This window comes from Hippocampus bargibanti, linkage group LG09, assembly GCF_051943395.1.
Source record: "Hippocampus bargibanti isolate YZ-2025 linkage group LG09, ASM5194339v1, whole genome shotgun sequence".
Lineage (NCBI taxonomy): Eukaryota > Metazoa > Chordata > Actinopteri > Syngnathiformes > Syngnathidae > Hippocampus > Hippocampus bargibanti.
In genome coordinates, this window is record NC_142742.1 from 5,167,053 (window position 1) to 5,182,487 (window position 15,435).

Below are 15,435 nucleotides of genomic sequence, written 5' to 3' on the forward strand. Positions count from 1 at the left end.
TTGGATGTTGTGATATTGCAAAAGCAACAAATGCAAGCAGACACACTAGAAACATCATTAATAGCTGGTTCCCTGGCTAGTGATGGGAATTGATGATGATTGATGGGAATTTTAACCTTGCAGTCCACACTCTGCCTTTGAACTACCAAAGTTGAAACGAGTCCAAATTTCACTGTTTACTATCCATTTTGTCACTCTCTCTCTCTCTCTGTCGTCTGCCTGTCTCTTTAATGTTTAAACCGCCTCCCCTCACTGCTGCGTTCTTGACCAATCACGTGGCTTTAACCGAAGACTGGGGGCGGGGTATAGAGGACCAAAACAAGCCGGCTGCCATTTACTTTTAGAGAAAGTGCTCGTTCGCGAACTAACATCACTCATTGTGGCAAGTCCGTGTGTATCCCGAAAAATAGTTTGTATGCCAAGGTAACATTTTCATAAATTTAACATTCGTAAACCAAAAAGTGAGTAAGCCAAGGGGTTCGTAAACCGAGGTATCACTATATATCCAATCCAATACAATCTAAAATGAGTAGCCTGTCTGTGCTGGAGTAAGCTGTCATGGTGGACGGCAGTTCCGGATCATATGAAATTTTAGCGGGAGGAAATGGAGGCGATGAGACGAGCGGCTGCCGGCCTCCATCTGTTAAAAGGGTCGCAGACAACTACACAAGGCTCTCGAACGCCCCCTTCGCCTGCATGCAAGGCTCTCTCGGCTGTTCGCTTGATGGTGGAGTGGGTGGGAAAGCTTGGAAGGTTCCTCACAAGAGGGACGCGACAAGGAAACCCCGTGCAGAGATTTTAGGCCTTCAAAGTGAGCCCAGGGGGAAAGTGAGGAAAGTGGTCGGCCCCTCAGTTCACTTTCTGGGCCATTGATGGGCAAACGCTCTGATACACTCGACTAAAGTCTGTTGTCGGGGAGGTCATACAGCGGTCATACAATGACTTACAAGTCAATTTCAGCTTGCCCTGGCTTGGTTTTCAGTGGGTTGAAATCAAGGCCTGACGCATTAACTCATTCACGGCCATTCCCCAATTTATTCGGGAATTGAAATATGATATGACGTGGAGCGCCATTCCCAAATTTGTTTGGGTTTTGATTTTTCTTGTGGGGTGTCGATAAAGCGCTGGTCAGAACTCTGGCAATGTTTTTCGCTCCCACAAGGCGGCAGCATTTGCCTTTTGTACAGACGCCCCCATTTCAAGCTCAGACAACCCCAGGCCCATATAACTTTGGAATTAACTATTTCCCCCCCCCCCCAAATAAATAAACATAAATGATTGGAAAATGGGCTTTGCTGAACCAAAACAAAAAACAAACTAAAAACAATAATAAATTAATTAATTAATTGACAAACAAATAAATAGATGCATAAATACATGCTTAAAGAAATCAATACATACGTAGCTAGATAGCTAGGTAATTAGATAGCTAGACAGCTAGGTAGCTATGTAGCTAGGTAACTAGGCAACTAAATAGCTAGATAGCTACATAGCCAGCTATATACATAGAAAGATAGACAGCTAGCTAGCTAACTAGATAGCTAGCAAGCTAGCTAGCTCGGAAGCTAGAAAGACAGACAGACAGATGATTAAATAACAATTTTAAGCTTGAAAAAGATACTGTTGAGCTCTATAACTTCATATTTACTGGGTTACTTTGACTCCTTTCTTTTTCATCTTTTTTTTATGTTTTCACAAGATGGATGACTCTTTGCCAATATTGTGCCAATGTCCGCATGGATACTACACATTTCATTTCGCCCCAGTGGCTTTCACGACGCAATCAATACAGATGCTTATTTAATAATAATAATAATAATAATAATAATACATTTCATTTATAAGCACCTTTCAAAACTCTCAAAGTCACAGCATAAGTTTTTTTTTTTTCCTGTGGGTGAGCAGCGGCAGTCACACGCGCCCCCAAAAAAGGCACAGGATTTACACACACTGTTGATGAGCGCATTGCTGGTTTTGATCGAACATTCAAACGCCCGTGGGAACGCCGCGTTAAAAAGCAGGACGCTTCCCAAAATAATCCGTTTGCGTCTTCATCACGCGAGGGATGAAGGGCAGCTTGCATGTAATTAAGCAACGGCGGGCTCAGCGGGGGAGGTAGAAAATGACCGGCTTCCACTTGGAAAGCTCAGAGTCAGCCGCACTCCAGCGAAGCCTGCCCGGACGCGTCCTTAATGCAGCAAAATCGATCAGACTTAATTCGCCTAGCGTTGTGCGAGTCGTGTGTCATCTTTAATGGCGCCGCCACTGAATCAAATTCAAAGGCAAACTGCAGTTAATGCTGAGAAAGGGAAATGAACATTTTGCGTTGTTTTGTTGTTTTGTGATTCGTCCAACTAGGGAGGATTCTTTCCACATATAAGCACAACCATAGCAGAGGCGATATCAAAACAAAGTGCCTTTCGTGTTATCACAATCACTCACTCATCATGGAAATGTTGAAAAATAATGAAACACTGAGGTTTCATTGTACCACGAGTGGCTAAACATTCCAGGACAACGATAAGTCACTTCTTTCTACGATGAAGGTCGAAACAGTGGCTAATTACATAGCAAATATTGACACAAACGTATCGTACTTTTCACTATAATGCGTGTATTGGCGAATGTTATCAAGCTAAACAAGTCCACACTGTCCTACGGGAGGGTAGAAAAACATTTTAGGGGGAGGAAATCTTTGCGCTAAGCATTATATTGAATCAATTAGCGGAAGCCAGAGTTTCAAACAAGCATGGTGAAGCAGCATACAACTGTTATGCTGCAAACAAATGGAATATGACGCCAGCAGTGAAGTCAATCCAAATGTAAATGTCATGGGGGAAAAAATGCTGTGACGCATATGTAGAAGTACGACAAAGTACTTCAATTTCACTGTACATTGTTTTAGTAACGTTAGAATGCTAAACATTGTCAGTGTTGGTTCTTCACATTTTTTAAGGGCTATTTTCTGTTTCTTGGCTGTTTGTGGTGTAATAATAATAATAATAATAATAATAATAATAATAATAATAAAAATCATAATAATAATAATAATTACATAATTAAATAATCAGATAAATAAATAATTAAATAATCAAATAAATAATTACATAATTAAATATTAAATAATTAAATAATTGAATAGTTAAATAAATAAATAAAATACAATAAAATACAATGAAATACAATAAAATACAATGAAATACAATAAAATACAATAAAATAAAATGATAAATACATAAATAAATAACGTGCCCTTTCAAAGTCTGCAACACGGCACAAGCACACCAGCGCAGCCACAATAAATAAATTAAAAAAAATAGTATTATTAAAATTACTAATAACAATAACATTGATACGAATGATAATAATAATAATACTTTATTTACATTTTATTTTTCAAATTAAGAAATTCAGATCAGCCACAATAAATAAATAAACAAATACACAAATAAATAAACAATGTCATCACAATAATAGTAATAATAATAATAATAATAATAATAATAATAATAATAATAATAAAAAGAATAAATAAATAAATAAATAAATACATAAATACATAAATACATAAAGTACCCTTTCAAAGTCTGCAATACGGCACAAGCACACCAGGGCAGCCACAATAAATAAATAAACAAAAAAATAGTATTATTAATATTACTAATAACAATAACATTGATAGGAATGATAATAATAATACTTTATTTACATTTTATTTTTCAAATTAAGAAATTCAGATCAGCCACAATAAATAAATAAACAAATACACAAATAAATAAACAATGTAATCATAATAAGTAAAAAATGAATAAATAAATAAATAAAGAAATACATAGATAAAGAAATCAATAAAAATCAATCAATCAATCAATCAATAAATAAGTGAATAAATAAATAAATACCCTAAGTCACAAGCCAGTCTACAAAACACATCACAACGCACGTTGTAACTTTGTGCACTCGACAAAAGCCCTCTTTCTCCTTCCCTCATCAATTATTTACGGCGCCCTCTCTCAGAGAGGAGGGCGCAGCAGCGGCATCATCATCATCATCATCATCATCAGACGCCGCACAAACACAAACATACACGAGCATTTTGTCGCGGGCCCTGTGAGTGTGTTAAAGTTCAAACAAGTTGTGCGTGTCAGCCAAACAGTCAATCTACACAACAAGCGAACCAGCGGCAGGCAGGAGCGACGAACAACAACAAGAGGGCATATACGGAGGTACGCTGCGAATATTCCCTAAAGAAAGGGTGTAATTAAGAAAAACGTATTCGCCGCTAATTGTCTTCAAAAGCGCAGGAGGAATATGGAAGGAAATGGCGGCGTGCAAATACACAACACAACAGGCTGGGGTGGGCGTTTGGGCGCGAGGGGCTTGATGCAAAAGGAGCAAAGTCTCAGGGGGGTGGGTTGCCTTTTGCTGTCGTAATACGAGTTGTAATTACACTGGTGCCTTGACTTAGAGCTTTAATTTGTTCCGTGGCCATACTTGTAACTCATAACATTTGGATGTGTAATTATCTTGAGCCCACTGAAATGAATTGAAATACCAATTATCCACACAGCCTGACAAATATATAACCCCGCCCCCACGACAAACCGCCAAAAACATGGTTTTAGAATAGCCAAAATTTGAGCTGCACAACATTAAATTTGGTTTTAAAAAAAAGCACATTAACTCATTTGCTACCATTCCCGAATTTACTCCGGAATTGAAATTGATTGTGTGACGTAGAGCGCTATTCTCTACGTCTTTCTTCGGGTTTAGTTTTTTTCTTGCTAAGGTGCCGATAAAGCGCTGGTCAGACCTCTGGCAATGTTTTTTCCCTTCCACGAGGGGGCAGTATTTGTAAATTGTAGGACCAGAAAATATGTCACAAATGTCAACCATGCAAAACCTGGAACACCCTGTCTCAACACAAATGATGGGAAAACTGTTTTGAAATGGCAACTTAAAAGTCAACCAGGTTCAGATAAGGTTCCACTTCAGAGAGCTCCGACTCGGATCATCAAGAAGAAACAAAAGCAGGAAGACGAATCCCTGATCTCGCATTTCCAAACACCTGCTACTTGCGCGCTATGCCCGCATGCCTTGGAATTTCGGCGAAAATTGATTTAGCGGCGTCATTGAATTTCCTTTAAATTCCCCAGATAGTTGCAAGGAGGGAGGTGGAGAGGTTATGGGCATCCGCCGCTGATCGTGTACGGAACCGCTGACACACTACAAACACACACACACACACGTCGGCTCATAAATCATACTGTCGGCTAATATTTCAAGACGCATCTTGCCACATGGCATATACACGTAGGGGAGGGGGGAGGGGATAATTACATACGGCTCACAAAGGTGCATGTGCGCGCCAATTGAACAGCTGAGTGTTATAACACCCACACCCTCAATTATGACGAATAATAAATGGCTTCCTTAACTGGGCAGCTAATAATTCATCATGCTTTTATTCTGACAAAGCAAAGCAGCTCGGTCTTTTTAAATTGACTTAAAAAAAGAAACAAATACAGAAAAAAATACAAATTATATATATATATATATATATATATATATATATATATATATATATATATATATATATATATATATATATATACATACACATATATATACACATATACATACATATGTGTATGTATATATATATATATATATGTGTGTGTATATATGTATGTATGTATATATACAGTAAAGTCTCGTTATATCGATATTCAAGGGAGGCCGAAAAAATATCGATATAACCGGGACTATCGATATATCCGACCCTGTTTGCATGTAATTTTCTCCGTGCGTGCATCGAAATAGTATCGATATAACCGGGACTATCGATATATCCGATATCGATATAACGAGACTTTACTGTATATATACATACATATACACACACACATATATATATATATATACATACACACACACATATATATATATACATATATATATACATATATATATATATATATATATATATATATATATATATATATAAAATACTTTTTTTACGCATACTTTTTTTTATATATTTGAATAACGCAATGTTACCTTTTGCACCCATATGCCACAAATTACAACGTACCATAATTGCCCATAAATAAATCAAGGCTCCTTTTCAAATACCTTCAATAAAAAGTTATGATAATGATGACGCTTGAGGGGATTCACTGGAGGGAGTTTTTTTTTCCAAGGTGCAAAGTGGTGCAAATAAAAACAGACAAATGACGTTAAGCGATGTCTGTCATTACCTCCAAAAGTTTCATCTTAAAAAAAAAAAAAACTCACATACTGAACATACGTGCATTCAAGCGTGTTTCAAGAGGCGCTGGGAAAGGGTGCGCAGTGTGCAACAAGTGAGTAGAGTCTCTCTCCCTCTCCTCCTCTCTCTCGCTTGCAGCCATGATGATTACATATGGCTCCCAACAGGCCCACGGAGCGCTAATCAAATGGGAAATGTAAGGCGAGTCTCAACTACATAGCAATATGACACTGGATAAAAAAAAATAGGGCGCCGTTTTGTTTACTTGACAATGTTGATTTGGGACGCAGACATATTTTGGGATGTTTTCGCAGACCAAATCGTGGCCAAGTTTGACTCAATGCTAAAACAAACCGGCTTGTTTTGTTTTGTTTTTTTTTGCATGGTACCCATTTCGATAACCTGATAGCGTATGCAGACAGTATGCAAAAGTTGGAAAAAAAGTCTGTCGTATGCCAGTTCCCTGTTAAAAAAAAATTAAAAGAGAGTTCAGTTATGTTTAACATTGAATCATGCTGCAAAGCTTATCGCATTTGAATGTCATCTTTTCGAGGTTTTATAATTTTCGGCCATTTTGGTTCCCATTTCAATGTGTAACCTTTGCGAGCAATACTTACAAGTTTGAATTCATCAGTCAAGTATTTATTTGTCATTATTTTCCTCAAATGCTTCTCATGTTTCAAATATATCTACCATACTGTCCGGTGTATAAGCCGCACCCAAAAGCGTAGATTTTCTTCAAAAGAAAGAACCCTGACCTCTACTGAAGCACCTTATAATGTGGGTGTGCCTTATATTTGGAAAACTTTTATATATTTATATATATTATGAATTTTTATTTTTCATTCATTGAAGGTGCGCGTTATATGTGGAAAAAGTTTGAAAATGCACCATTCATTGAGGGTGCGGCTTATACGCCAGTGTGCCTTATACACCAGAAAATGATGTACTATTATTATTATTATTATTTTTATTATTATTATTAATAATAATAATAATGATAATAATACATTTAATTTCAAGCGCCTTTCAAAACACACAGGACACTTTACAATAAAATGAAAGCACACAACAATAAAACCATAGTAAAATGATAAATAATAAAAAAGCAAATAGAACTAGACATTGAAAGCAATTTTAAACAGATGGGTTTTCAGGTGGGATTTGAAAATACCAAATTGTAATTGTAATAATTGAAAATTATCATATTTTCAGGTGTATGGGGACTATTATTATATTATTATATATATTGACTTTCTTCAAAAGATGACCCTACGACTTGTATGCCGGTAGTGCCTTATATTTTTAAGACTTTTATATATTCATATATTACATCAGTGTCTGAAATTCATGACAAAAAGTTAGCGGACACTAGGGTGGACAACTCTGAAAAGTTGCCTGCCCGGCCATAAAGTTGCCTGCCCGATTTTTCACAACTTGAAACACAATAAGACGACTAATCGCAAAAAAAAAATAATAAATAAATAAAGACATTGTTGCGAACGTTCGTTTGGCAATTTGCATACTCGGCACGGCAGCCAATCAGAAGCCTGTTTCGTGCTGTTGGACTATACCGTGACTGTAAAGTGTCCTTAAGAGTTTTGAAAGCCGCTTATAAATGAAATTTATTTTTTTTTTCACTCATTGCCTTACATGTGGAAAAAGTTTGAAAATACACCATTCGTTGGGGGTGCGGTACAAAAACATTGAAACATTTTTGGACTATGTTTAGTGAGCGCTAACATCGCCTTATACACCGGAAAATACGGTATTCATAATGCTCCAATGGCAAAATGAAGGAAACCTTTTTGGAAGTTATTCTCTGCCTCACATTAGGTACGCTTCTGTATTTTAAAGCAAGTCATGAAAGGATACAGAGTATTTTTTTCCAGTGGTATTTGGTTTAAAACATTTGAAAACCACTTCAATCAAGCTATAAAACCATCTGATGGTGGAATCCGTTTTGACCAGGCAGTGACATCATCGCCTGCTGGCCACATCGAGCAACAAACACACCAAAACTGTACGATGGCAACACACTTCACTTCACTTCCAAGTGAGCTCACAATGTCTTCACCAGTTCCATGCCTGTTGCCGAAAATCCAATGTAAACAGCGACACCCCCCCCCCCCCACCTCCACCCCGTTCACTCCCACCACTTTCCAGCCATGCAGCGTCAAGATAAGCATGAGCGTAACCTCCATGGGAACTCCTATCTACCTTTCCCGAGGAAGGCTCTCCAAAAACAAAGCTGCGACAACCCCGCCAGGCCCTCAAAAAGTAAGACGATGAGATTCAAAGCCTTTTTTGTTGTGCCTAATTGAAGAACAGAGCGGAAATGTCATGACGTAGACGACACAAGAGAGAGCTAGCACCTCTATTTTAACCCATTTTACATGGGATGGGGTCGGTCTAAAGTCGAAAGGGGAGCGGGATAAGTCCTGGGTGGGCTCCACTAGTAGAAACAGTCACCAAATCAACAGTGTCAGCAAAATCCTCTCGTCCCCTTTCCGTAATCCAATCGCGGGGGGGTGGGCGGGGGTTGTAAATAAAAAGTGTGCCTTCTTGCGGCGCTGTCAGGTAAGAGGAAACGGGGGAGGTAAGACGGCAGGGAAAAGAACATGAGAACATACGCACCCTCCTCATCATTTTCACCAAAACCAACTTCCACCACATGAGACGCAGGCGCCCGGGGAGGGCTCCGCCGATTAAAAATGCAAAACGGAGAAAAGTGGACGTGAGGGATCTCGATCGGTGTTCAATAGCATAGCCGGTGATCGTTCGTAGCACTTGGGGGTGAAAATTAACTCAATCACTGCCAAACGTGCAAAAAAATGTGTGCACTCCAGTGCCAGGGTTTTTGTCATTGTCACTCGTATTCCAGGACCCACAGAATATTGACTTTTAGGACGACATAAACATCCAATGCAGTGTAAGAAACCTTTGACACTCTTCTTTCATCATTAAAAAAAATAGTTAATTGCTAAATTATATGGGTCTGGAGTTATAACAGCTTGAAATGAGGGCAGCTGTACACAATACAATGCAATACATACATGTTGGTTTACATAGCGCTTGAACGACAGCTGAAGCTGGAACAAAGAGCTAACATAGAAAAAAGGGAAATGCTTCCCCCTTGTGGAAGGGGAAACAACATTGCCAGATGTCTGGCCAGCGCTTTATAGGCACACAAGCATGATAAAACCAAAACCCAAACAAATTTGGGAATGGCGCTCGACGTCATATTTACAATTCCCGAATAAATTCGTGAATGAGTTAATATGGTTTCAAAATATTACATTAAATCATTTTCAAAACAAGTCACCGTAAAGTGATTGTGGTCATTTTGATCAAATAAGATTACTTACGTTGAACAAAAGTCAGCACTGGCTCACTATTTGGCAAGCTTGTGTTTAAGGCCCCACAACTCAACCGTTCAATGACTTAACGTTGTTTTTTTTTCATAGTATCTTAAATAAATCTGAAGCATAAATAATGTTGGAATATGACATTTAGAATGAATGAATCAATAATGCTAAGTGAGTGTTCACTATTTGGCAAGTTCATGCTATATGGTCACGCATATGAATACACCATGGTGGTGCTGCTCTATGCGTAAGCGCTTGTGTGTGGAAGTCTGTGTGCCCAAGCTGACAGATAGAAGCCCAGTAGTGACTTAGTCGACACCAAAACATTATTTTTTGTATCAATTCAACTCATATAGACAGACCCAGCAATAATAACAACGACTGACGATGCTGACACGACAATCAGAAATACACGGCGGGAATCGGACTTTTACATGTCAAGTTTTGACTTGCATGCTGCGCTATAGGTGTTTATAATTGAATTCGGCATTAAGGAGCCTCCGGTCATAAAACTAAAAGGGAAAGGGTAAAGGCGGGAGGAGTGGAAGGAGAACTGCATACTGCAATGTCATAAATAAATCAACAAATAAATAAATAAATAAAAGGAAAGATCAATAGGAAACAATTAAACACATTAACATCAGCAGCAGTGAGGAGGGGTGGTCACTGAGAGAAGCATCATGAGCAATGTGAACTTGACATTGATGCCTTGCGTTGCATTGTAGGCCAGCACACACACACAAACACAGACGCGCGCGCGTGCACACACACACACACACACACAGACACACACACACACACACGCACACACACACACACACACACACACACACACACATACACATACACGGAGACGACGTCGACCCCCTCCCCTTAACGCTTTCCTTTTCTTATTTTTAATAGTGGCCTAAAGCTAAAGCTTAGCGGCTAACGCGTAATTGTCTCTCCATAGTGGGCGCGCGCGCGCGCACACACACACACGCACGCATACACACACGCACGCACTCACACGCACACACTCGTATTAAACACGCATGAGTGCACTCAATCAAAAGACTTAAAACAATAACTAAGACTATTGTAGCCCGTTTAGCTTTTGACCCCACCGGCACATCCCGCATGTATAAACGAGCGCGCACACCATTTTAAGACTCAATATGTAGGCCAAACACCGAAAAAGAATTTCAGAGCCAACAAGACGTGTTGCGTTCAACACAGGCGGAAAGCGTAGGCGGTAAGTGAACTCTACGTTCAACGTCCAAGATCGACAAGGTTTCCGAACATTTAAGAACTAAACAGCGAGAGTTCACGAGTCGTGTTCCCGTGTTTCAGTGCAAGACACGAGAAAACACACACACACACACTGGTCGAATCGAGTTCGAACACACACACACACACACGTTTGATTCATATAAAAAGAGTAGGGAGGCGTTGACGTACATCAACCAAGTCTTTTGTTAAATTAATATCTCACAAGCCGTGTCGATTGTGGGCTCAAAACTCACTTTCAATACGCGTTCTGTTCACTAAACAATGACAAAAATAAAGCTCAAGACACACACACACACACACGTGCGCGCTAACATGCATCAGAAAACGGTGCGTTTACTTACATGATCAGCGAGGTTCGTCGACGAGCCAGACAACTCTTCGTGATCCGATTTGGAACTTCCGTCCCGTTCGTCAATCACTAAATCTATTGGCATTTTTCCTTTCAAACAGCTGATGTACCGATGGCAGAAATTGTCACAAAGCTCGTGAACCTTAAGGGGAAAAGAAAATCCAAATGACGACGGTTTTATTTTTGTTTTTCAGCGTGTGCATGGGAAGAACGCTTAAAGCGATTCGACAATAACTCCCAATTAAACCGGGGGTTTGTAAACAATAAGCAAACTGTTGCTTTATGATTATTCTCCCGAGACATTTAGCAACAAGTTAACAAAGCGCAAGCAAATAAAGGACAAATAAGGATTCAAAACCATCATCTAAAAATAAATAAATAAAACGCAAGGGGGACGTTTTAAAGTGGCAGCGTTGAAAACAGATAGCGGATCAATAACATGAACCAAAGAGGCTTAATTGAACACCGATTGTTACTTGAGCTTCTGAAATAGCTGCCCTTGCATTAAATATGACTCTTTATTCCGAAACGTCGTCCACAGACCATCTTTATATTCAACACTTTCTAATTAATATGCAAAAAAAGTAATGTTTACCTTTTCTAATTCCAAGAGGTGAAACCGTAATACTTGTATGGCTTGTATCATCTGAAACACATGGAAATAAAAATAATATCAAGAAAAAAGAGTAACACTTGTTATCATGTGACAATCATTGGAAGATAATTTATATTGATATTTAAAGCGACATGACATGTTGTTTTAATGACAATATAAATACTGTTATCGTCATAGACACTCCAAAGTGGACTTACCAAATTGTCCAACTCGGGATTTGATGAAAATAAAGGTTTTTCTGCACGGACCTAAAAAGTCAACAATAAGAGAAAGTTTGGTGAATATCTACAACGTTTATAGGGGGGAGAAATATATTTTTGGGAGGTGCTCGTGTCGGTTTGTGGACCTGCTTAGCGAACACGGCGATGTCCTCGTTAAAGGAATCCGAGGAGCACACATCTCCCCCAGCCACTCCGGGTTCCCTCGGCGTGCACGTCGCCAGTTCGCATTTCTCAAAAACCAAAGCCAGCAATGGGAAAAGGGGGTGCCTGGACAGAGGCGAACAAATACAGACTTGAGTGAGTACCGAGAACCCGTGAACGCACCAGCATGCATCCAAACACTTTTTTTAAACACATTTAATTATTTGTCAAACGCCCCTAAAAAACTATTACCCACTTTTAAAACCTTGCACGGTGTTAGTCTTTTTTAATAAAGATAAGCTGCTTTTAAGCACATTTTAACCTCTCATTGATCGACATGGCGGAGACTGACGTTTTCTTAAGTGCACCGTGACAAGCGTGAGAAGTGCAACACAAAAGTGAAACACACACACACACACGACGGGGAGAAAATACTTTTAGTATTATTTACGTGTATATTTATCAGTGAGGGGGGATTTTTTTTCTAAATTGCTTATGGCGCTGAGATCTGAAAATACAATGAACTCGAGTCTTCGAACTCGCTTCGGCGTGCTTTAAAAATGACAAAAGTAGTGAAACGTGTCAACTTATTTAACGCCGTGCGTTTTAAATACACACTCGGAAACGTTTGCATGGAAAAAAACGTGCACAAGTGGGCACGACGTGATTTATAAAAATCAGTCAATGCATGCTGAGAGACGTTTTCGCCATTGCACGTTTTAAAAAATAACGAAGATTCCATTTGTTTTTTTAAGTACATTTACCAAAGTCGCATACATTAGATTAATATTTTCTAATGATTGGCGTATTCTATTTATTTTACACTATAGTCTAAGAGCTCTTGTTATACTTGTGACCAAAAGTGTTTTCGCCCTTCCAAAATAAAACGCGCAAAAGTCTTCGTTTCAATTTGAGAGAAAAAACTAAAAATGGAAGAAAAAAAAAGACTCAAAGCATGCAGCTTACCCATAAATCTGATCCTTATCCCTTTTTAGGACGTCGTTGACGGCGGAGCCCATGCTGGTGGGCATAACGTTAGGGTGCGGAGCGTGGGCTCCGTAGTGCTGGCTGGCGTGGAGCGGCGGTCCGTGGTTGAGGTGGTGGACCTGCGGGAGCGGCCGGGGTCCGTGTGGGTCCCCGTACATGGACGCCGATACGCCGTCCATGCCCCCGTAGTGGGCCAGCTCGTCGTACTGGGGGGATAGACGGAACGGGAGAGAAGTTAGCGCCGGGTTTTGGGACTTTTAGGCGCTGTTGACGGGGGAGTTTGGTGCTTCTGGTGGTGACCGAAAAACGGAGAAGTACTTACCCTTTGCGCCATCAGGCTCTGGTAAACTCCCTAATATGCCGTGCTGATTTTTGTGTGTGCAATATTTAATATCCCTCTCGTCCACGTAGGGCAAAAACAAAAAATCCCAGCTGTCTCTTTCTTGCCTCCTTCTTTAAGTCGACTAACTTTTTATTTGGTTTTGGGCGAATTGTCCTTATTCGCCAAAGCGATTACGCCGAAATCGTCGCATCCGATTGTCCTCCCGAAGAAAAAAATATATATTTTTGAAAGTGTCCCAAAAAAATACGTTGGAAGCTTTACAATTGGCCCGTCAACGAGCGTCGCGTAAAGTCAACTGTCGCTTCTATCATGGCTTTTTGCCACTCCGGCTGTCAATCAAAGCCAGAGGTTGTCAAGGTAATGAATGAATGACGCTCGGCGATGATGTTCAAGTTTTCTCTCTCTCTCTCTTTCGCCTTCTCTCTCTCTCTCTCCTTCGCTCACTCTCTCCCTTCTTGTTTTTTTTCTCGGGTGCCGAGGGTGTTAGTTCTGTGTCCTCCCCTCGTAAGTCCTCTTCTGTCTCCTTTAAATGTCTGCTTCGCCCCAGTGTGGACTTCTTTTGCGAGGACGGCGAGGGAGGAGGGTAAAAAAAAAATAAATAAAAACAAACTGGGAAAGAATGATTTAAAAAATTGTCTGTCCAGGTCCGTCGCTTTTGCTTGGTTGGTGCTGCCTGACTTGGTAGCTCGGCTGGTGAGTTGAATGAATGTCAGCGAGTGTTGTCAGCTTGGCGGCCGGCTCGCGTCCTCCGAACACACTGAGTGAGCGCACCAAGCGCGCCGAGCGCACCGAGCGGTGGGCGAGCGTAATGACGGAACCCGGAAGTGGCGTGCTGGCCTCAGCCAGTGGTGCTGCGCCAAGGCAAGGCGAAGAGATCTCCCACGCGAGAGAGAGGGAGAGCCACTCTTCTTTCCTAACGTGTGTGTACTGTGTGTCGTTGGAGACACACTAACCTGCTCCTCCTTCTCTGCCTCCTCCTCTTCTCCTGCTCCACCGACCCCCCTCCCCCTTCTTACTTTCCAAAACTCTCTCTCCCCACCCACCCAAAATACTTTTGGGATCCACGTTTGGATGGTGGCAACACAACACCGAACACTTTTGCAACATGCAACACTCACTACATGCACATTTGTGTATACATGATATACATATAAACATAGAAATCTAAACATGTGTCTACTTATTGCACACACAAATATATACAGTATATATATATATATATATATATATATATATATATATATATATATATATATATATATAGTATGTATTGATAATATACAAAGTACATATACCGTATGTTTATATATACTATATACAATTTTGAAAGGCGCTTAGAAATTAAATGTATTATTATAAGATAGATAGATAGATAGATAGATAGATAGATAGATAGATAGATAGATAGATAGATAGATAGATAGATTTATTTCTATACAGTAAAGTCTCGTTATATCGATATTCTAGGGAGTCCGAAAAATATCGATATAACCGGGACTATCGATATAGCCGACCCTGCGCGCATGTAATTTTCTCCGTGCGTGCATAGAAATAGTATCGTAATAAGCGGGACTATCGATATAACCGATATCGATATAACGAGACTTTACTGTTTATACATATAGTCAACTCAAATTTGTCTTTTTAAATTTCACATTTCAACAAACTGGTTTCGTCAAAAAAAACTGCAACTATAGTGTAAAAAGTAACAATCTTATCGGGAATGATTCATCTCGGATGACACTAGCGACATTCCCAAATCCATATACAGTAAAGTCTCGTTATATCGATATCGGATATATCGATAGTCCCGGTTATATCGATACCATTTATATGCATGCACGGAGAAAATTACATGCAAACAGGG

At 39.7% G+C, this 15,435-nt stretch overlaps 1 protein-coding gene across 6 annotated transcripts in view; it reads right to left on the reverse strand.

The window, feature by feature from the left end:
* Positions 1–14,568, reverse strand: part of meis2a (Meis homeobox 2a) — a 145,339-nt gene extending 130,771 nt beyond the window's left edge. For 2 of the 6 annotated variants that reach the window (XM_089003978.1, XM_089003974.1), the window contains exons 1-6: positions 13,548–14,563; positions 13,205–13,431; positions 12,223–12,364; positions 12,074–12,124; positions 11,856–11,906; positions 11,253–11,402 (exon numbers count right to left, since the gene is read on the reverse strand). In XM_089003978.1, coding sequence (XP_088860104.1) covers positions 11,253–11,402; positions 11,856–11,906; positions 12,074–12,124; positions 12,223–12,364; positions 13,205–13,431; positions 13,548–13,559 — 633 coding nt within the window. In that variant the 5' untranslated portion in view covers positions 13,560–14,563. Of the gene's footprint in view, positions 1–11,252; positions 11,403–11,855; positions 11,907–12,073; positions 12,125–12,222; positions 12,365–13,204; positions 13,432–13,547 lie in introns of all 6 variants that reach the window. The other 4 variants (XM_089003980.1, XM_089003976.1, XM_089003975.1 and 1 more) reach the window with 4 other exon arrangements.
* Positions 14,569–15,435: the final 867 nt, after the last annotated feature.